This window comes from Lutra lutra, chromosome 1 (genome assembly GCF_902655055.1).
Source record: "Lutra lutra chromosome 1, mLutLut1.2, whole genome shotgun sequence".
Taxonomy (NCBI): Eukaryota; Metazoa; Chordata; class Mammalia; order Carnivora; family Mustelidae; genus Lutra; species Lutra lutra.
The window spans coordinates 223,206,956-223,227,660 of record NC_062278.1 but is presented as its reverse complement, the minus strand read 5'-3'; the positions used below and the strand labels follow the sequence as shown (position 1 = coordinate 223,227,660).

Sequence of the window (20,705 nt, the reverse complement as noted above, 5' to 3'; positions counted from 1 at the left end):
ACCTTGGACCGTCTCCGACTGCGCGACCTCAGTTTTCCCCGGCGCGGGATCGAGGGGCGGAGCGCCGGGAGGGGGCTCCAGCAGAGGCGGGGCCCCTGCCCCGCCCCTCCCCCCGCGGTCCAGGCCCCGCCCCCCGAGGCTCCGCCCCAGCCCTGCCCCGCCTCCCCCCCCTCCCTCGGGCTCGGGCCGGCGGCGGCGGCGGCGGCTCCGCTCCGCACTGCCCGGCGCCGCCTCGCCATGGACGCGCGCGGGGGCGGCGGGCGGCCCGGGGAGAGCCCGGGCGCGACCCCCGCGCCGGGGCCGCCGCCGCCGCCGCCGCCCGCGCCCCCCCAGCAGCAGCCGCCGCCGCCGCCGCCGCCCGCGCCCCCCCCGGGCCCCGGGCCCGTGCCCCCCCAGCAGCCGCCCCGGACCGAGGCGGCGCCCCCGGAGGCGACGGACGAGGGCGGCCCGCGGGCCCGGCTCCGCAGCCGCGACAGCTCGTGCGGCCGCCCCGGCACCCCGGGCGCGGCGAGCACCGCCAAGGGCAGCCCGAACGGCGAGTGCGGGCGCGGCGAGCCGCAGTGCAGCCCCGCGGGGCCTGAGGGCCCGGCGCGGGGGGCCAAGGTGTCGTTCTCGTGCCGCGGAGCCGCCGCGGGGCCCGCGCCGGGCCCGGGCGCGGGGCCGGGGCCGGCGGACGAAGCGGGCAGCGAGGAGGCGGGTCCGGCAGGGGAGCCGCGCGGCAGCCAGGCCAGCTTCATGCAGCGCCGCTTCGGCGCGCTCCTGCAGCCGGGCGTCAACAAGTTCTCGCTGCGGATGTTCGGCAGCCAGAAGGCCGTGGAGCGCGAGCAGGAGCGCGTCAAGTCGGCGGGGGCCTGGATCATCCACCCGTACAGCGACTTCAGGTACAGCCACCGGGAGGGGCCGGCCGGCGCGGAGGGGGCACAGCGAGCGGACGCGCGCGGGGGCCGTCCTTGGCGCACCTCGGGGAGGGCGGGGCTGCGCGCCCCGTGGGTGACCTCGGGGCCCCTCGGTGACCTCGGGCGCGTCCGGAACCCGCCCGGTAATGGCCCGGGCGCGCGAGGCTCCGCCCTTAGAGGGGGACTGGGAAGCGCGCGCAGACTCCCGCGGTGACCCCGGCGCGCCCCCTCCCACGCACCCTGACATCTCCCTCCCTGCGGGATGGGCGCACGTCACGGGCCGCAGGACCAGGGTCTGAGCGCGGAGGGGCGGAGAGGACAAATAGAGGGGAACGTGGGCGCCTGGGAGGCGGCAGAGCGGAAGGAAGGAGGAAGGAAGGGCGCCCGGGAAGGACGTGTCCGGGAGAGGCTGGCAGAGAAGGGGTTAAGGGAACATGGCCCTCTCCCACTGTCTCCACCTGCAGTCCACACCTCAGGGAGGCTCGTTCAGGGTCTCTGGGCCTGGGTACTTTGAGGACAGGGTGCTGAGTGTGCTGGGGTCCCCAAGCCGCCCTCTCTGAGCGGCAGCAGCTGGAGCCACTGGGTGGTGTGCCCATGTGTCAGTGGGTGTGTAGACGTGGATATGGATCAAGGCGGTTGATGCGTGGAAAGGCTCAGAGCAAGGCCCAGTGTGAGGTCACAGCCGCATATGTTTGTGGTTCTTGTTCCTGGGCACGCTCCCTGTGGCCTGCAAGTGTGAACCGTATCACTGCAGGCTGTGAGTGTGTGTGTGTGTGTGTGATCACAAGCATGTGACTGCAGGGGGCGTGGGCCCTTGGGCCATAGGCCGAGTGATTTGGGGGGCAGGCGGGTCCCTAGGGGTGTGTCTGCGTGGTAGATGTGCTGGGAGAGATGGGGTGCGTGTGCCTGGGGTGGGTGTACATCGCTGGGCAGTCGGTAGGAGCTGAGCCATGTGCACAGTGTGTGTGCCTGTGAAGTTGTGTATCCGTGAAGGAGGGGTGAGTTGCCATTCCCACCGTTTCCACAGGCCCGGCCGCCAGGCGCTCCGGGCCACCGCAGTTTCAGCACCACGGACAGCGCCCAGGAAGGCTGTCCTGGCCCCTGGCCTCGGGCTCTTCACAAGCCCTGCCTGCCCCCCACCCCAGCCTGAGCACCGCCACCCCCGCCCCCCTGCCCGGTGCACTTGTTCCCGGATGTCCAGAGCTCAGAAGGGGGGCTGTGGGATTCTCCTTTGTCCTGGACCTTCCGCAACTCCCGTGCTCAATGGTTTGGGAAGTGGAGGCCCCAGGGGCACACGAGTCAGGGCCAAACTGGAATTCCAACTCCTTACCCTTGGGGGGGTGGGGGGGTGAGTGAAGACAGTCTTGACCAGTGGCTTGAGTTTTTAGAGAGAGGCCAGGGGTGAGGGGACCTGGGGATATGTGTTCCAGAAAGGGGTGCATCTGGCTGGTCCTGACCTGCATTTCCCTTGTAGGTGGTCCTAGGGCTGAGAGAGCTTGGGTCAGTGTCTCCACTCATGTTCCTGTGACCTGGCCAGCTGGCTGGGAAGCGACATCAGGGACGCAGTGGGCAGGGGAGGTGGCTGCAAAACATAGCCATTGCCCTGGGTCTTCTCCAGCTTGTCTGCCTGCAGGAACTCCCCACCCCTGCAACAGCAGTGGGTGGCCCTGGGGCACTTTGCAGTCTGAGGTGAGGATGTGCCAGGGAGCTGGGCCTCCTGGTCCCTGGGCCGTCTTGAGCACAGTCACCTGTGAGAATCTGGGCAGGCCACAAGGTCTGAGCTGAGCAGATAAACTGTACAACAGGGTTGAGCAAGCAGGGGTGGGGAGTGTGGCTGTCGTTGGGACTAGGGGACACACTGTCAAATGGAAAACTTAAGTTATTTCCAAGCTGGGATGCGGTGGGGCCTCCACAGTGCCCCGTGTGCCCCATCTAGGCCCTTCTGATTCAGGACCCCAAGCTCCCTGAGGTCCTCCTGGGCCAGGTGCTGTGGGAGCACCTTCCTAATACTGATTCAGTCATCATGTCCGCCATGAGGTGGGTGCTGCCACTCTTCAGGGAAGGGGACACGGAGAGGAAAAGCCACTTGCCCAATGCCTCACAGCCAGTCAGGGGCAAACCAGGAGTTAGCGGCGAGGCAGTCTGGCCCCGGTGTCCATACTCTCAACCGCCAGGCGGCCCGGGCTCTGGCCACGTCCCATCCGGGCCAGGAAGCAGTAGGAGGAACAAGGCTTTCTGGGGACTGTTGGAGCTACCTGAGCAGCGGGAGGTGGGCTGTGGGTCTTTGCTCTGTTTCCGTGTGTATGAGTTTTTGGAAACTACTCACGGAGCAGTGGCGAGGGGCCTTTCCAGGCCTACTTCTCCACCCTGCCCCCTTTTAAATCTGACCCGAATGTGCAGAGGCCACGGCCTCTGGTGCCTGTGCCCATGCACTGTACGGGATTGGAAAGGGAGGGAGGCGCCTCCGCCGGTCTCCAGCTTCCCTGTGCAAAGCCCCCATGTCTCCACCTGCCTGAGCTCCAGCTTCCCAAGGGCCTTCCCATGGCAGCTGCGGGGGCCTCGGGGGCGGGGAGGCTCTTGACCAGTGGGAATGGGTGGGGAGCGCCTCCCGGGGAAAGGCCCAACTGAAGGCAGGAGCCCGTGGTGTTCCCGGACCAGGCCCCAGTGATCGACGGTGTTTGGGGCCGTCTGCAGCCAGGCCCTGTGCTGCCCATTGCTGGGATTGAGTCCCCTTTGGGCCTCCCTGCCTTGGTTTCCCCAAACGTGAGAGGCGGTGGTGGGAGCAAGAGGGGTGCCTTTCTCTGCTGCGCCACCCCCTCTCCCCGCTTCCCTGGAGTGACCAGCCCCAGTGCTGCCCCCTTGCCCTCACATGCCCTCACCCCCAGTTCTGACCCTTGGTCTCCCAGGTCACCCCTTGCCTCCCCTGGGCCCTCTCCTCTTCCCTCTCATGTGTGTGTGCCCTGCCGTTCTCATCAGAAGTGGCCTTTTCCACTTGTGTGGCTTGCTTGCCTCTCAGCCGCTGCCATGGGCATGAGGCCCATCGAGGCCCCATCCCTTCCTGGGGTCTGGAGTGTTTGTGGGCTCGCTGAGAGACATGTATGGGGCCTGTGCCGAGGCCAGTGGGATGGTGACTCTCACTCCTGGGGCGCTTTGGAATGGACCGGCCCCTTCTGAGGCTGTCTCTTCACCCGGAAAACCCAGCCTGTGGGCAGCTCTGGTGCCGGCACAGAGAAGGCCACGGAGATGCTCTAGCTGCTTCCCCGGGGCAGGGGATGAGCTCTGGAGGACCAAGTTCAAGGGACAGAGGGAACCATCAGCTGCGGAAGCCTTGATGTTCCTTCGGGGCACCCCACAGTCCATTCCTGAGTTGGGAAGGATGTCAGGACCAGAGGATGAGGAGGGGACCAGCCCTGGGGCCAGTGGGGAGGCCTACAGCCATGGCCAGAACCTCACTGAGTACCCAAGGCCTTGGCAGGGCCTTCTGCCCCTCCCCTCCAAGATAGCAAGAAAATAAATGCAGTTAATTCCTGTTCCCTTCCCCTGGACCAGCACTGATCCAGGGGCCAAGAGCCCTCATCGCCCCAGAGTTTGGGCGTGTGGCTTTCAACCCATCCCTAAGTCTGCAAGTGCCCGAGGTCTGAATTGAGTCTCTCCTGCCGCTGTTGGTCTTTAGTTCAATGTTCCCGATTGTCTATCTCTGGGAGGCCTGGCGTGAGGGCAAAAGAAATGAGTTGGTCCCTTTCCTGCCCCTCAGAGGCGTTTAGACCAAACCAGGGCCAGTGGGTGCTGACCTCCCCTGGGGGTTCCCAGGGGGAATGGGATGTTGGAGGGGCTGGGTTGAAGAAACCAATGGGACAAGAGGCCCCTGTTTCCCACCCCAGATGGCCTGGCGGATCCTCGGGAGATCAGTATGCTGTGCTTTCTGCAAATCCTGCATTAGCTCACGAGAATAAATCCTGCATTATCTGGGGTGTGGTGGGGGCCAGGGCGGGACGAGGCTTTCCTGGGCTGTGGACCCAGCGTGGGTCTTGTGGGGTGGGGTAGGGACAGGGGACAAATCCACTTCCGCAGGGCCCACCCGGTGGGAGGAAGGAAGCTCCATGGTCCATTGGAAGAAGAGGGAAGAGGCCAGCTGTGGTTGAGGTCCCCCTCTTTTCTCCAGGGGTTTCCTGCCAGAATTTAGAATTTCTGGTCCCTGCTTTTTTTTTTTTTTTTAAGATTTTATTTTTATTTATTTGACAGAGATCACAAGCAGGCAGAGAGGCAGGCAGGGGGCGGGGAAGCAGGCTTCCCGCTGAGCAGGGACCCCCCCCCCCCGATTCGGGGCTTGATCCCAGGACCCTGGGATCATGACCTGAGACAAAGGGAGAGGCTTTAACCCACTGAGCCACCCAGGCGGCCCTCTGGTCTCTGCTTTAAAAACTTCCCATCTCTAAGCCCCTGACCTCAGCATCATGGGGCCTGGGCAGGACCAGGGGTCTGCTCGGGGTAGGGTGCGTGCCACACCCTGCCTCATTTCCCCCCTCAAGAAACCTGCCCCAAATCCACCCAGCACAGGCCACCCCATCTCCCTCTTGGACTCTTGCTTCTGCCCCCTTCCTGACCTTCCCACTGCCAGCACGGGCTTCCCAGGATACATAGTTGTCTGTCTTTCCCTCTCACTTAAAGCCTCCCAAGGCCCCACAGAGCTTGGCTCCCCCCGCCATCTTCTCTCCCCTCTGCAGCACCAGGCCACCTGGCTGGCCTTGAGAGGGGACATCCCACTGAGGCCACAGGACCTTTGCACTGCTGCTTCCTCTGCCTGCAAACAGTTGCTTCTCCATCATCTACCCAAGCTCCACACCCTCTGAGAAGCACCCCCCCACCCCCCCACCCCCCGCTAGCCTGTGACCCTCTGGAGGATCCCATCCACTTACCTGTTTCTGTGGAAGGCCTATCTGCCCCATTCCAGGCTGGAGCGCCAGGGGAGAGCTGGGTCTGTGTGGCCACCAAGTGTCCTCACACCTGGCCTACCCCCTGCCCCCACAGCCTGCCCCTCTCAGGCTCACCCTGGAATCTGGGCGGAACCTAGGCAGCTTCCTTTCCTAATCCTTGACACTCGACTGACTGGGATCTGTATCTCCTCATGGGAGGGCTCAGGCCCCTAATCCTCCATCCCCAGCTCACCCTTAATTACCCACATCTGGGCCCTGATCTCCTCAGATTTGCCTGATCCTGCGGAGGGGGGCACGGGGGGCTGCCTGTGACTGCTGGCCCCTATCTGGCCCTGCCCCCCTGGTCCTGCTGGAGGAAAAGTTTGGGCACCTGGCTTCTCTCACTCAGCTCTCATCCAAGCCGAGAAAGGAAGGGCAACAGCTCCAGCGGGAACAGGGTCCAGGATGGTGTCAGTGCCAGGACCCCGTGCCCCTGGGGGGGTGTGTGCTGTGCCCAGGATAGGGCTCTGGGGCCCTCTCCCAGCTGCAGGGTCCAGGCTGGGCTCCCTGCTGCGGAGCCCTGTACTCCCTGGGGACTCAGGGGGACCCTGCGTCGCCCCAGCCCGCCCTTCTCTGTGAATGAGGCTGCTGCCCTCCTGGGGGGTTGCACTGGAGACACAACGGTAGGGATCTGGGTGTTCCCACAGAAGCGGGGACCCCACTGGGGCCTCCCTGTGATTTGTCAGGAAAGATTGTGAGATATGGGATTGAATTATAGTCATTGAAGGCCGCAGATGCTGAAAGCTGACCTTGGACCAGCACCTACTGGCTGCCCCGGGGGACCCCTGTGGTCCGTGTCCCCCAGTCATGCTGGGGTGGCCCAGTGAGGGAAGGGTCTGGGCTGATGAGGCCCTGAGGCTCAGAAGAGAGAGATCCATCCCAGGCCACGCAGGCCAGGAGCAAGGTCAGGGGAGGGTCAGGGTCAGGGGCTCCTCTGTCCCCTGGATCGGTCGCCCTCACCCTCAGGTTCCCCTCGGTGGGTCTGCACGGGGCCCCTCTTCGACCTCCTGCCCCCTTCCAGAGGGACCCGGGGCTCGAGAGGACAAGAGTCAGGGCTCTGGGCCCATGTGGGGGCATCTGGTTGGAGTGGGTGGTCACCCTAATGATGGCCCGGGGCTGGGCCATTCTGCCCAGAGCTGCCCCGAGCTCCTCAGCAGCTGCCAGACCTCGACTCCCGACTCCTCATAAACCCAGGGGGCCCTACCCAGCCCGGGAAGTGGCAGGGCCAGCCGTCATTCCCCAGGGACCACGGGCAGTAGATGGGAACCAACCCCAAACAGGCAGGCTGAGGCCAGAGCTCAGGTCCTGGAACCGGAAGGCGTGGGTCTCCGCTCTGCCCCCCTCCCTGGCTGGGTCACCTCTCTCGTCTGTCCAACCCCCACCCCAAGAATAAAGGAGAGAGGGGCACCTGGGGAGCTTTGTCAGGGAAGCGTCCGCCTTCCGCTCAGGTGGTGATCCCGGGGTCCTGAGATCAAGGCCCGCATCGGGCTCCCTGTTCTGCTGCTCCCCCTGCTTGTGCTCGCTCTGTCTCTGACAAATAAATAAAATCTTCAAAAAATAAAATAAAAAATAAAAATAAAACACAGAACCTTAAAAAAAAAAAAAAGAAAGAAGATAAAGAAGGAGGAGGAGGAGGAAGGGAGAGAACGTCTGTGGAGGAGGACCTCACACGCCAGGCATTCAGGTTGTTTCCAGCCTCTCCCTGGTGGTTTCTTGTCGTCCCCCCACCCCACCACCACCTTGGTTTCTAGGTTCTCCCTGGTAGTTTCTATTCTCCCCTCTGGTTCTGAAGTTCCCCCGGTGGTTTCTAGCCCCCCCCCCCAGTTTCTAGGCTCTCCCTGGTAGTTTCTAGTCTCCCCCCTGCTTTTGAGGTCCTTTGGTGGTTTCTAGTCCACCCCCACCCCATGGTTTCTAGGCGCTCTCGTGGTTTCTAGGCTTCCCCGCAGAGGTTCTAGGCCCTCTGGCCTTCTCAGTTACTCTCTCCTGCTTGCTTTGTCCCGGGGTCTGTGCCCCAAGTCAGGGGAGGAGGCAGGACAGGACTCCATTCACAGAGGTGGGGGTGGGGTTAGAGGCTCTAAGCACCAGGGGAGAATGGGGAGCTGGGGGAGCCCCTAATCCCAGATCCTGGCCATCCCTGCGCTGGAGGTCCTTGTCCACTTCCCAGGCTCTCCCGCACCCACCGTCCCCCATCCCGGCCGCTCAGAGAAGGCTCCCCGCGCCGGGTGTGGCCCCGCAGGACCCTCAGAGGCTGCCTGAGCCTCCCTGAGGGAGGGGAGAGTGAGGGCCTCAGGGCTGCGGGACTTGCCCAAGCGACACCTGCCAGCCGGCCCGAAAAGCGGGTGTCAACCCAGGTCTGGCTGCTGCCACCAAGGTGTCAGACGCTGGGTGCCTTCCAGCCTTTGGCTCTCGAAGACTGAGCTACTGTGAACATCTTGGTACAAATTGGTTTTTAATTTTTTTCTCTTCCTCTTGGACAGTTTCCTTGGGATCTCTTGCCCGAGGTGGAGCGCCTGGGTCTGTCTGCAGGCCTGGCTGCTGGCACCTCGCAGTACTGTCCAGAGAGGGGCCTGTCACTCCCTGCGGCCAAGCCAGGGTTGGAGCTTACGGCCTCTGCCAGTCTGGCGAGTCCCCCGCCCCGGGAACCGCAGTCCACTCTCCTGTCATCCAGGAAGGGGGAGTCAGGGAGGGGCAGCTCCTGAGGGTCTTAGGGGCCTCCTGCCCATGTGTGACTGAGCCTTCTCTAAATGCATGCGGGACCCCCAGCCATGATCAGGGGGTGCTGGGCCCCTGGGAGAGCCCTGCACACCGCGGGCTGGGGCGGGCTGGGGGGTGGAGACCTGGAGGGAGCTAGCCAGGTTGACGTGATCTGGGGCTGGGGATCACTCCTCACACTGTTAAGTAAGCAAAATAAAATAAAAGACTGTTCAAAATTTGAGACCCTCCTTTACCTGAATCTAGGCAGGGAGTATGGGCTCCAACCCCAGATCTGGGGCATCTGCTCATCACTGAGACCCCCCATCCTGTGCTCTCAGTTTTCCTTGTGTTTTTATAGTGTTGATATGTGTGTGTGTGTGTGTGTCTAAAACACATAGAGGCTGGCATTTAATCATTTAAAAATGTACAACTGAACGACATTAAGTACAACCACAGTGGTGCACAGCCATCGCCACCGTTCACGTCCGGAACTCTCTCATCCTCCCAAACAGAACCTCTCCCCATTCATCTACCCCCAGCCCCCTCCCTCTCCCCGGCCCCCGCGAGCCCCCTTCCGGTCCATGGAGAAGCCTGGTCTGGACGTTTCACACGTGTGGACTCACACCCCGTGTGGCCTCCTGTGTCTGGTCCCCTCCCTGAGCATCGTGGGCTCAGGGTCCATCCCTGGCGCCAGGCATGGGGCCCTCGCTCCTACTAGAGGCCAGGGACGCTCCCGCTCGTAGGGACCGTGTGTGGATCGTAGACCCACACAAGCGTCCCTCTGCTGTTGTGAATCGTACCCCTGGGAACATGCTGTGTGGTTGTCTCTGAGTTCTTGGGGTTCACACCCGGGGGCGGAATTGCTGGGTCAGGCAGTAATTCTGTTTACATTTTTTTAAAGATTTTATTCATTTATTTGAGCGGTAGGAGGGGCAGAGGGAGAAGCAGGCTCCCCGCTCGGTGGTGCTTGATCCCCAGGACCCCGGAATCCTGACCCAAGCTGAAGGCAGATGCTTCATCAACAGGGCCCCCCAAGCGCCCCTCTGTTTACAGTTTTGAGGAACCAACAGAACCGTTTTTCCTTGGAGTAGTTCTGATGGGCGTTTTCTCGATGCCTACAGTGCTGGGCACCTGTCCGTGGGCCCCGGGATTCACGCAGGGCTCCTGCCCGGCCAGCGGCAGATGCGCCTTGCGTGGACAGGCCTCTCTCTGAGAGCACTCCCAGGCAGGGTTTTGAGTTGACCCCAGGGCTGTGCATCTGCCCTGGGGGTAGTTGGGAGTGAGACCAACCCCAACCCATCTTCAGGTTTTCAGGTGACTCTGTCCCATTGAATGTCTTGCCCCTCAGCTCCTCCTGCCTCCCAGGCAGCCCTGCAGCTGCTGTGGGTGTGGGGGTGCCCCGCCTCTTCCTTGCTGCCTCCCGCCCCCAAGGGTCCCCCCTTCTTTGTCTTCACGTGGGAGCGCAGCTGGTCCAGAAGGTGTTGGACTCTGGATCCTGCCTGCCCCGCCCCCTCGCGCCCACCCCCCAGCCCCTGCTGCCCCCCACGGTGCCTGCTCTCCACTCCCCTCCCCCACCCCCCCCCTCCTCCTTGCTCGTCTCCCTCTCCTTTCTCATCCAGAGACGCTAACCCTGTGTTGAATCCTTGGACCTTTTTGGTCACGGGAAACATAACCAGCTTGGGGGCCATCTCCTGGCCTCTGTCCGGTCCCCTGCTTCTTCCAGGAGGGAAAGTGGGAGCTGGGTCAGCCGGATGCGGGCTGGGGGAGCCCAGCGGGCAGTGGGGTGCCGTCTGGGGGCGGGAGAGCTTCCTGGAGCTGAGGTACACACTAACTGTGATTCAAGGCCAAAGTCTTGGCTTTGCTGCAGGAGGTGAGGTCCGGCCTGGTCCCCGAAGGCAGGTGTGAGGTGGGGCCCTCTGGACCCGGGAAGGGCTGGGTGTCCCCGAGGCCTGGAGGCGTGACGGCCCGCGCCTCCCCCCAGGTTCTACTGGGACTTCACCATGCTGCTGTTCATGGTGGGAAACCTCATCGTCATACCTGTGGGCATCACCTTCTTCAAGGACGAGACCACAGCCCCGTGGATCGTGTTCAACGTGGTCTCGGACACGTTCTTCCTCATGGACCTGGTGCTGAACTTCCGCACGGGCATCGTGATCGAGGACAACACGGAGATCATCCTGGACCCCGAGAAGATCAAGAAGAAGTACCTGCGCACGTGGTTTGTGGTGGACTTCGTGTCCTCCATCCCCGTGGACTACATCTTCCTCATCGTGGAGAAGGGCATCGACTCCGAGGTTTACAAGACGGCGCGCGCCCTGCGCATCGTGCGTTTCACCAAGATCCTCAGCCTCCTGCGGCTGCTCCGGCTCTCGCGCCTCATCCGCTACATCCACCAGTGGGAGGAGGTGCGCCGGGTGGGAGCGGGACTGGCGCAGGGGCGGGCGCGGGGGCGGCGCGGGGGCAGACAGGCGCGGAGGCGGGGATCGCGGGCCCGACCCGTGCTGCAGTCGCGCTCCCCCTTCCCTGCGCCCTGGAAAAGCAGGATCCACGGCCCCCTCGACACCCCCTCCCCGAAGTCGGACCTGCTCAGCACGGAGAGTCACCTGACCCCTGCCGCCCATGTCCTCGGACCCAAGCCTGACGATGTCGCCCCCCCCCCACCCGGTTTCCGGAGCTGCTCCGAGGCTCCGACCCGGGCCACGCTCTCTGGGCTGGGACATGGGCTAACCCTGAGGGCGGCGGGGGCGCCTGCGCACCTGTCGGGGCCGCTCCTCCATGCCCCCGCTCCCCGGTCCCAGAGAAACGGCGGCGGCGGGACGGTGGGGGGGACCCTGACGCCCGCCCCCCCCATCCCCGCAGATCTTCCACATGACCTACGACCTGGCGAGCGCGGTCATGCGCATCTGCAACCTCATCAGCATGATGCTGCTGCTGTGCCACTGGGACGGCTGCCTGCAGTTCCTGGTGCCCATGCTGCAGGACTTCCCGCGCAACTGCTGGGTCTCCATCAACGGCATGGTGGTGAGCCGTGGCCGCCGGCGGGCGCGGGGGGCTCTGCGTGCGACTTCCCGCCGTGGGCGAGCTGTGCCTGGGCGGCGAGACGTCGGAAGCACAGAGGGAGGCCCAAGCGCCTGTGGGTTCCCGGCTGAGACGCCTCCTGTTAACAGGGGCTAGTGTGGGGGGCCAGACTCAGGCCCAGGCGTCCGGAGGGTCCTGGGGGACGGGTCTGGGGTCAAGGGACTCCCCGGGGCGTGAGCATCCTAGCCCCCGCCCCTTCCCCCAGGGCTGTGAGGCCCCCCCCCCCCCCGCCCCGCACCCCGGGGGCCGTGAGTCCCCGCCCCCGCCCCCGCCCCCTCCCTCAGGGCCGTGAGCCCCCTCCCACCGGCCCCCCACACGGCCTTGCAGAACCACTCATGGAGCGAGCTCTACTCCTTCGCGCTCTTCAAGGCCATGAGCCACATGCTGTGCATCGGGTACGGGCGGCAGGCCCCGGAAAGCATGACGGACATCTGGCTGACGATGCTGAGCATGATTGTGGGCGCCACGTGCTACGCCATGTTCATCGGCCACGCCACGGCGCTCATCCAGTCCCTGGACTCATCCCGGCGCCAGTACCAGGAGAAGGTCTGGGGGGGGGGGGTGCTGGGGGGCCCGCCCCGCCTCCCCGCCTCCCCGGCTTGCGGTGCAGATCTTAGATCGGGGGCGGCAGGGGTGGGGAGCTGTAGGGGCTGAGGACCCCGAGAGGTCTGTGGCGGTGACTAGCAGGGCCCGGAAGGTCCGGGCATGTTGAGGGAGGGGAGTCTGGAGCCCAGAGAGGGGCTGTCCAGGGGGCGGGGCTCACCCCAGGGTCTCTGGGACAGCTTGGGAGGTGCTGGGGCAGGGAAGGGTGGCTGGAGGACACGCTCAGGGGCTGGGCCCACAGACCCAGCCTCTGAGTGGGGGCAGCCTTCACAGGGCTAGTCCTAGGGCTGGGGGTCAGGGAAGGGCTGAGGGGGCAATGGCCCCAGGTGCTGGCCCTCCTGGACACCAGTCTGTCTGTCCTGCACTGCTACCTAGTGGCCACTCTGGCTGGGCAGCTGTGAGTGCCCGCCATGGCCACTGCCCCAAGCAGTGCCAGCTGGGTCAGCCGGGTCAGCTGGGCCTGGTGCCAGGAATCCCGGCTGTCCGGAAGCCACGGGCCTCATACCCAGACATGAGCTGGCGCTGCCACCCGCCGGCATCACGGGTTCCGCTGAGCTCAGGGCAGCTGTGTCCGGGCGCAGCCGGGGCGGAAACGGGATGGGGCACCCCTGGGAGCACCATCCTGGGGACAGCAGGGCCTGGCACCCCCGCCCTGATCAGGAGGGCTGAGCCGCTAGTTTCTGGCAAGATCTTTGGAGAGGTGAGCCTAGGGGATTCCACCCAGGATCTCGGGGGATCTGGGGGATCCAGTCCAGCCTACTTACTGCAAGGGTTTCGAGTCAAGCTGTGCTTCCCTTTCTGGGGGGTTGGGCTGCCAGATAAAATTCAGAACACAGGGGTGACTCTTCTCAGTGTAAGCTCGTCCACACCTTGCACAGGACGCCTGTAACTACTTCTGTATTATCTGAAATTCTGATTTAACGGGGCCCCAGTGTTTGCTGTCATTGTTGTCAAAGCCGGCAGCCCCATGTGGGCTGAAGCAGGATGGGGGGGGGTCCGGAGGTGGAGCCAATGACCACCCCCCCCCCCGCTGTGCAGTATAAGCAGGTGGAGCAGTACATGTCCTTCCACAAGCTGCCCGCTGACTTCCGCCAGAAGATCCACGACTACTACGAGCACCGTTACCAGGGCAAAATGTTCGACGAGGACAGCATCCTGGGGGAGCTCAATGGGCCGCTGCGGGAGGTGAGGCCACCCTCGCTGGGGACCCTCGGCTGGAAATAGGGACCGCCAGGCTCCCTGTCCCAGAGATGGGTTAGCCCACGCAGTGTCGGCGGGCCACGTCTACACACTCTCAGCGGCCGGGAGCCCTCCCGTGCTGCACCCCCACGATGCCCCATGGGTTCCCCCCGACAGCCTCTGTCTCATCCCACTTAGCCCGTCTGGGCTCCCTTGCTAGACGGCGGCGGGGGGGGACACGGGGGAGAGGCTGACGGGAGTGGGCGGACCCAGTGTGGTCGTCGGTCTTGACTGTCTGAGCTCTGCCCCTCCTGGCCGGTGTGACGTCGGGCAGGGTGCCCAGAGCAGCTCGGTTCCCACCAGCGGGGGGCTTCCGACGACGGGCATGGCCTTTGTCACGTTCTGGAGCCTGGAAATCCCAGACCCAGGTGTCATGGGGTCCCATGCCCTCTGGAGGCTCCAAGACAGGGTCCTTCCTGCATCTCGCAGCTCCTGGTGTCCCTCTGAGTGTGGCCACCCCCCCATCCCATCGCTGCCTCTGCCGTCATGTGGCCTCCTCCCCCGTGTGCCTGTGTCCGCGCTCTTATGAGGACACCTGTCACTAGGTTCAGGGTGAGGCTACTCTAGTGCAACCTCGTGTTAACCAATGACGCCAGCAAGACCCTATTTCCAGCCGAGGTCCTGTCCACAGGCACCAGGGGTCAGGACTTGAACATGTGTTTTGGGGGGGCAGGATTAAGCCCACAACCCTGACCAGGTGGTAGCTGGGCGCCTGCTCTGAGCTCCACCCTGTGCCGTCGGCGGGGGGCAGGGGCACAGCAGTGACCGCCGGGGGCAGGAGCAGTTCCGGGAAGGATGGGGGATGGGGAAGGGGATGTCTGAGCGAGGCCAGGCGAGCCCGAAGGTGTCCCAGGTGGCAGGCACAGCCGGGGCCAAGGCCCTGAGGAGGGAAAGATAACGCACGTCCTGCGGACCAGGGCAAGGACTAGGAAGGGGGATGGGGAGGGGGGAGGGTGGGGCGGGACGGGTCCTGGGCGCTGCTGCTGCTCTGTGAGGGCTGCCATTTCTTCTGAGGGGCCATTGCCCCCCACGAGGCAGGCACTGTGCTTAACCTCACACAGAACGTTTAATTGTTCCGGATCGCTCCTTCAGAGAGAGCCCACAGACCGACTGTAAGACGTATAGAATCCCATAGTCTGGGGGTGTTTTTGTTTTTGTTTTTGTTTTTTAAAGATTTTGTTTATTTGACAGACAGAGATCACAAGTAGGCAGAGAGGCAGGCAGAGAGACGGGGGAAGCAGGGTCCCCGCTGAACAGAGAGCCGGATGCGGGACTCGATCCCAGGACCCTGGGATCATGACCTGAGACAAAGGCAGAGGCTTAACCCACTGAGTCACCCAGGTTTGGGTTTTGTTTTTTTTTAAACTATTCATTTTCAGTCATCTCTGTGCCTAGTGTGGGGCTCAAACTCAGGGCCGGGAGATCGAGAGCCCCAAGCTCCACAGGCTGAGCTGGCCAGCCGGCCCGCGGTCCCTTAGGTTCTAGTGGGGCCATTACCACTAAGCACACTGCACCTCGCCCCCATGGCTGCAAGCCACCACTCCCCGTTCCCTTCCCCCAGCCCCTCGCAAGCCAGATTTGGTAATTATTTAAGCGTTTATGCAATTCCAAGGTTGAATTTATAAAAACACATGCATTCAGAAAATTTCTGGCTTCTATCCTGACCCTCTACCTGATTTGCTCCTGCTGTATCTTCCGTGTTCTTTGTTAACGCACAGCAAAGGCGTGCTCCCTCTCTGAGCTCCCTTTGCTGGACCCTTCCTGCTGCGAGGTCCTCCAGGCAGCGAGCCCCCAGGGCTGGTGGTCCCAGGGTCCCCAAGCTCCGCAGGCGGCCATGCATGTGCACATGCATGCTTGCTGTGCTCACCCTGATCTGGGGGCTCATGCTGTATACAGCAGGTGCACATGCATGCTTGCTGTGCTCACCCCGATCTGGGGGTTCATGCTGTATACAGCAGGTGCACATGCATGCTTGCTGTGCTCACCTCGATCTGGGGGCTCACCCATACTTCCTTGTAGGACTTGTGCGGTTGGGTTTTTCCGCACATCTCGCCTTGGGATTATCGGTGGATAATTTGGGATTACTTGGATTCACGTTCATCTTCTGCTCTGGCGCTGAAACGTCTGGTTTTTGCCTCAGAACTGCTGGGGCCGCCTCCGGCATGCCCCTTTGTGCTGGGCCGGATCTCCGGACTTCTTCCACGCTGTCCCGTCTGCTCTGTGTGCCAAGCCCCATGGAGCGGTGGGGGCTGGACGGCAGGTCTCAGCGCGTGGGAGGGCTCGCCCCACCGCCCTGCTCTTCTTCTCACTAGCAGGCTTTCCTGCGACTTTTGCTCATTTGTTCTAAATGACCTTGGCTAGTTTCAGCAATTCCCAAGCAAACCCGATGGTATTATCGTTGGGACCCGGGCACTCGTGTCCACGAGTGGGGAGAATGGACGTCTCGTCCTCACGGCGGTGAGGAGCTCTGCCTGACCACGGAGCGCGTGCCCGCGTCCCGCCGTGCCTCTCCGGGTGTCTGCACGCTCTCCCCAGACAGGTCCGGACATCTCTTCAGGTCAAGCCCTGCTGTCTTGCTCAGCGCTCTGTGCCAGCGTAAGCAGGGTCCTCCTGTCTGCTGTGTAGTCTTCTCCGTGGCTCATTGGCACACAAGAGGGCTGTCGGTTGGGAAGGCTCAGCTCCCCCTTTTACTGAAACACGTCTTACCGGGTGTGCGCACTCCATGGGCGAGTGTGGGACCCTCACGTGACTAATGCTCAGATCGACTGTGGGACATCCCACCCTCATCCTGACCTCTGCCGCCTCGGAGCCCTTGACTGTTCTTGGGTTTGTGCGCTGATTCTTTGTGTTATCGCTCGCTGTTTGGGTTGACTCCTTGGACCGTTGTGCTTTTCCATGGATTCTTCTGGGTTCCCCTTCTGGGTCAGCACGTTAAAGAAGATAGTAGAGGGATTTGGCGTCATGTTTTCCTTCCCTGTTCTTATGTCTCTGATGGCCTTTCCTGCCTAATCGCACTGGCCGGTGTGGCCAACAGGGTTAACTGGCGGGGACTCAGCACACATCTTGTCTTGCTCCTGTCTTGCGGTCAAGCCTCCGGGGTCCGCCCAGGAAGGAAGGTGCCCACTTCAGGCTATGGTGTCGAATTCCTTTGGTAGATTAAGAGCTGAGGGTCTGAGGAGGAGACAGCCCCCAAAGGAGGGCGAGAGGGGACAAGGACTTGGGCCCTGTGTCACCCCGCTTCCCACCCTTGCAGGAGATTGTCAACTTCAACTGCCGGAAGCTGGTGGCCTCGATGCCCCTGTTTGCCAATGCCGACCCCAACTTTGTCACGGCCATGCTGACCAAACTCAAGTTTGAGGTCTTCCAGCCGGGCGACTACATCATCCGTGAGGGGACCGTGGGCAAGAAGATGTACTTCATCCAGCACGGCGTGCTCAGCGTGCTCACCAAGGGCAACAAGGAGATGAAGCTGTCTGATGGCTCCTATTTCGGGGGTGAGCGTCCGGGGGGCCTACAGGGGTGCTGGTGCAGGTGCGCCCCAGCAGAGGGGAGGAGGCTGGGCGGCGTGAGCAGCAGGTGGGAGGCCCCAGGGCTGGGAGGGCAAGAAGGTGTTGCTTGGAGGCCGAGGTCCTGCTGGGCTGAGGCCGCCGCCCCGGGCCCCGTGCAGAGATCTGCCTGCTGACGCGGGGCCGGCGCACGGCCAGCGTGCGCGCTGACACCTACTGCCGCCTCTACTCCCTGAGCGTGGACAACTTCAACGAGGTGCTAGAGGAGTACCCCATGATGCGGCGGGCCTTCGAGACTGTCGCCATTGACCGCCTGGACCGCATTGGTGAGTGGGCTGGTCTCCAGGGGCCGTCAGCCCGTGAAGAGGTGGCGTGGCCCGGCCGATGGACCCTCCAGGGCCCTTCCAGTCCCCAGACCTGATTTTCTGACCTGCTTTGGCCCGTGGCCAGATGTGGCCCTGGTCTTCCAAGGAAGAGGGAGTGTGGCGTGTTTCCAGTTGTGCAGAACTTCTGCTCCCTTGGGAGATGCTTCTGGAGCACCTATAGTGTGTCGGTCAGTGTAGCTGCCGGACTGGGAGGCTGTTGTGGAGGCCATGCTTGGGCTTATGCTACAGAGGAGGGGCTGGGGGGCTGGGGGGCTTCCTTGTGATGCTGGGTGGAGGCTGGGAGGAGTAGTGTTGTCAGGTATGAAGGGACAAGGCATGTTCTGGGAGTGGACACAGCACAGGCCAAGGCCGGGGGTCCAGGGAGCTGCAGAAGCTGGGAGGAGGGAGCTTGGGGAGGCAGGCAGGGACCAGGCACACGGGACCCAGTAGCTGTGGATGCAGGAGTTTGGGCTGTGAATCAGGAGCAGTGGGGAGCACGGATGGTACTAGGCAGGGGAGGAGCCGATAGGATCTGCACTGTGTGAGTGCGGGTAGGTTATAGGAGGGAGACGGAGACCTCAAGTGGTGGCCTTGGGTGTAGGGAGAGGCCGAGGGTAATGTCAGAAATGGTGGAGAGGTGGAGCCCTCAGGACCCGCCGAGGACCAGATGTCCGAGTCAGGCAGACCGGGCCCCATTGCTGTCCGTGGGAATAAAGAGCTAGAGGAAGAGGGTTGGGTGGCATGCACAGGTGTTGGAGGAGAGACCAGAAGCATTCCATTCATATTTACATACAGCAGGCACTCAACAGTCTGCTCTGTACAGTAGGTGCTCAACATATGTGCAAGTGGAAGATGCTTAGATTTGCTTGCTACATGCCAAAGGCTCTCCGACGTGCTTGCGGTGTCTGGCGAGCGCTCCTGGCATGCGGCTGGGCGCCCACCGCGGGCGCTCAGTACATGGGAGGGACAGCGCGGGCTTGCTGTCCAGCAAGGCCTGCCTCGTGTGCACCGCACACACTTCCTGCGCTTGCTGTATACTGCGGGAGCACACTACACGTTTCCTGGATACAAGAAGTGTTCGGGGCAAGCCGGCAGTATACAGTAGGTGTCTCGTGCCTATGCCGTGGGTGTTCTGTGTGCCTACGACAAACAGGTACCGGATTAGTGCCTGCTGAATACAGTGGGTACCCGGTGTCTGCTCGCTGTATGTACACGGCGGCAGGTCATGCCTGTTTACTGCATACAGGAGGTGCTCGGTTCTGTCTGCTCTGCACCACAGGCACTTGGTATCGGCCATCGGCAGGAGGGGCCCTGAGCATGCTTGCTGTATACAGGGAGTGCTTATGTGGATGCAGCAGTTTCTTGACCCATGTGTGCTAGTCTACAGAACAAGGGCCCAACACCCGCATGCCCTCCACGTGCTTGCTGTATCCAGCAGGTGCTCAGTGCCTACTGTATACAGAAGGTGCTCCATGCATGTTTATAATCTACAACAGGTGTGTGTGTGTGTGTGTGTGATGCCAGCAGGTTCATGGTGGCATGCAGGAGGTGGTCTGTGCACACTGGCGGTACAGAGCAGGAGCTGGTACTCGCAGTGGGATGTATAGAACGGACGCCCAGCACCCGCTGGCTGTATGCAGGAGGTGTTCCATGTATGCTCGCAGTATATAAAAAAGGTTTTACTGTACGCAGCAGGCGCTGGGTACCACGCTCTGTACACGCACACTCCTGCCTGCGGGCTGCACATAGATGGGGCTTCCGTGCACTCGCGTCACTGCGCGCCCCCAGCCGCCCCCCCCACCCCGCACCGGCCCCCGAGCTCAGCCCCAGGAGCGTGCCCCCGCGCCCCCGCTGACGCCCCTGCCCTGCCCCCAGGCAAGAAGAACTCGATCCTGTTGCACAAAGTGCAGCACGACCTCAACTCCGGCGTGTTCAACAACCAGGAGAACGCCATCATCCAGGAGATCGTCAAGTACGACCGCGAGATGGTGCAGCAGGCCGAGCTGGGCCCACGCGTGGGCCTCTTCCCGCCGCCGCCGCCGCCGCAGGTCACCTCGGCCATCGCCACGTTGCAGCAAGCTGTGGCCATGAGCTTCTGCCCGCAGGTGGCGCGGCCGCTCGTGGGTCCGCTGGCGCTCGGCTCGCCGCGCCTCGTGCGCCGCCCGCCGCCGGGGACCGCGGCCGCGCCCTCCGCCGCCGCCTCCCCGGGGCCCGCGCCCTCCACCGCCAGTCCTCCCGGCGCGCCCGCCAGCCCCCGGGCGCCGCGGACCTCGCTCTACGGCGGCGCGCCCGGCTCCCCCGCCGCACCCCGCGCCGGACCCGCGCTACCTGCGCGCCGCCTGAGTCGGGCCTCGCGCCCTCTGTCGGCCTCGCAGCCCTCGCTGCCCCACGGCGCTCCCGGCCCGGGCCCCGCGGCCTCGGCGCGCCCGGCCAGCAGTTCCACGCCGCGCTTAGGTCCGGCGCCCGCCGCCCGGGCCGCGGCGCCCAGCCCGGACCGCAGGGACTCGGCCTCGCCCAGCGCCGCCGGCGGCCTCGACCCGCTGGACTCCGCGCGCTCGCGCCTCTCGTCCAACTTGTGACCTTTGCCACGCCGCCCCGCGGGCCCGGGCGGGCCGGGGGCGGGGCCGTCATCCACACCAAAGCCATGCCATTGCGCGCTGCCCCGGCCGCCGGCCGCCCGCCCCAGAAGCCATAGAGGAGTTCCAGGTAGTCGTAGTCGGACGGGCGGGCCGGGGCGGCAAGGCAGCCCCCTCTGAGCCCCCGCCGCGCCCCCCATCGCCCTGCGCCCACCCACATCGTCCTTGCCCCCACCCCCACCGGCGGTGGCCTCGCCTGCGTGCGAGCGAGCGAGGGGGCCCCCTTCACCTCGGTGCCTCAGTTCCCCCAACTGTGAAACGGGGACGGGGACGGCCTGGTGGCCGGAAGGAGATGGTTGTGGAGGCCTGCCCGCCCCCGCCCTCGCAGGTGGCCCGTCAGATGAGGATTGTGTTTTTTAAGTGCAATACTTGGCCGCCGGCTTCCTGCTGCCCCCCACCCCTCCCCCCGCGCTCACGCAATAACCGGCCTGGCCCCCGTCCACGCGCGCCCCGTGGTCACGTCCCCGGAGCCGGCACACCCAGCCCTCTCCAGCGCCCCGCGCCCAGGGGCGGGTAGTCCCAGCGGTGCGGGCGCGCGGCCGGGCCGCCGTCTAGATGAATGTACTGGCAGCCGAGGCAGCAGCCCCCGCCGTGCTCCGCGCCCCTGACCCCCACACCCCCATTCCGCGCAATAAACGACAGCATTGGCGCCCAGGCTGCCGGCCTCTGATTGCTCGCTGCTGGGTCCCAGGTTGCCAGCGCACCGAGGCCGGCG

General features: G+C 63.8%; 1 protein-coding gene across 1 annotated transcript; it reads left to right on the top strand.

The window, feature by feature from the left end:
* Positions 1–232: 232 nt before the first annotated feature.
* On the top strand, positions 233–20,645 carry HCN2 (hyperpolarization activated cyclic nucleotide gated potassium and sodium channel 2). Its single transcript, XM_047707768.1, has 8 exons — positions 233–881; positions 10,545–10,968; positions 11,423–11,584; positions 11,969–12,187; positions 13,283–13,429; positions 16,737–16,977; positions 17,151–17,315; positions 19,230–20,645. The coding sequence occupies exons 1-8, from the start codon at positions 238–240 to the stop codon at positions 19,931–19,933; spliced, it is 2,706 nt and encodes a 901-aa protein (XP_047563724.1). The 5' UTR covers positions 233–237; the 3' UTR covers positions 19,934–20,645.
* The last annotated feature ends 60 nt before the right edge of the window (positions 20,646–20,705 follow it).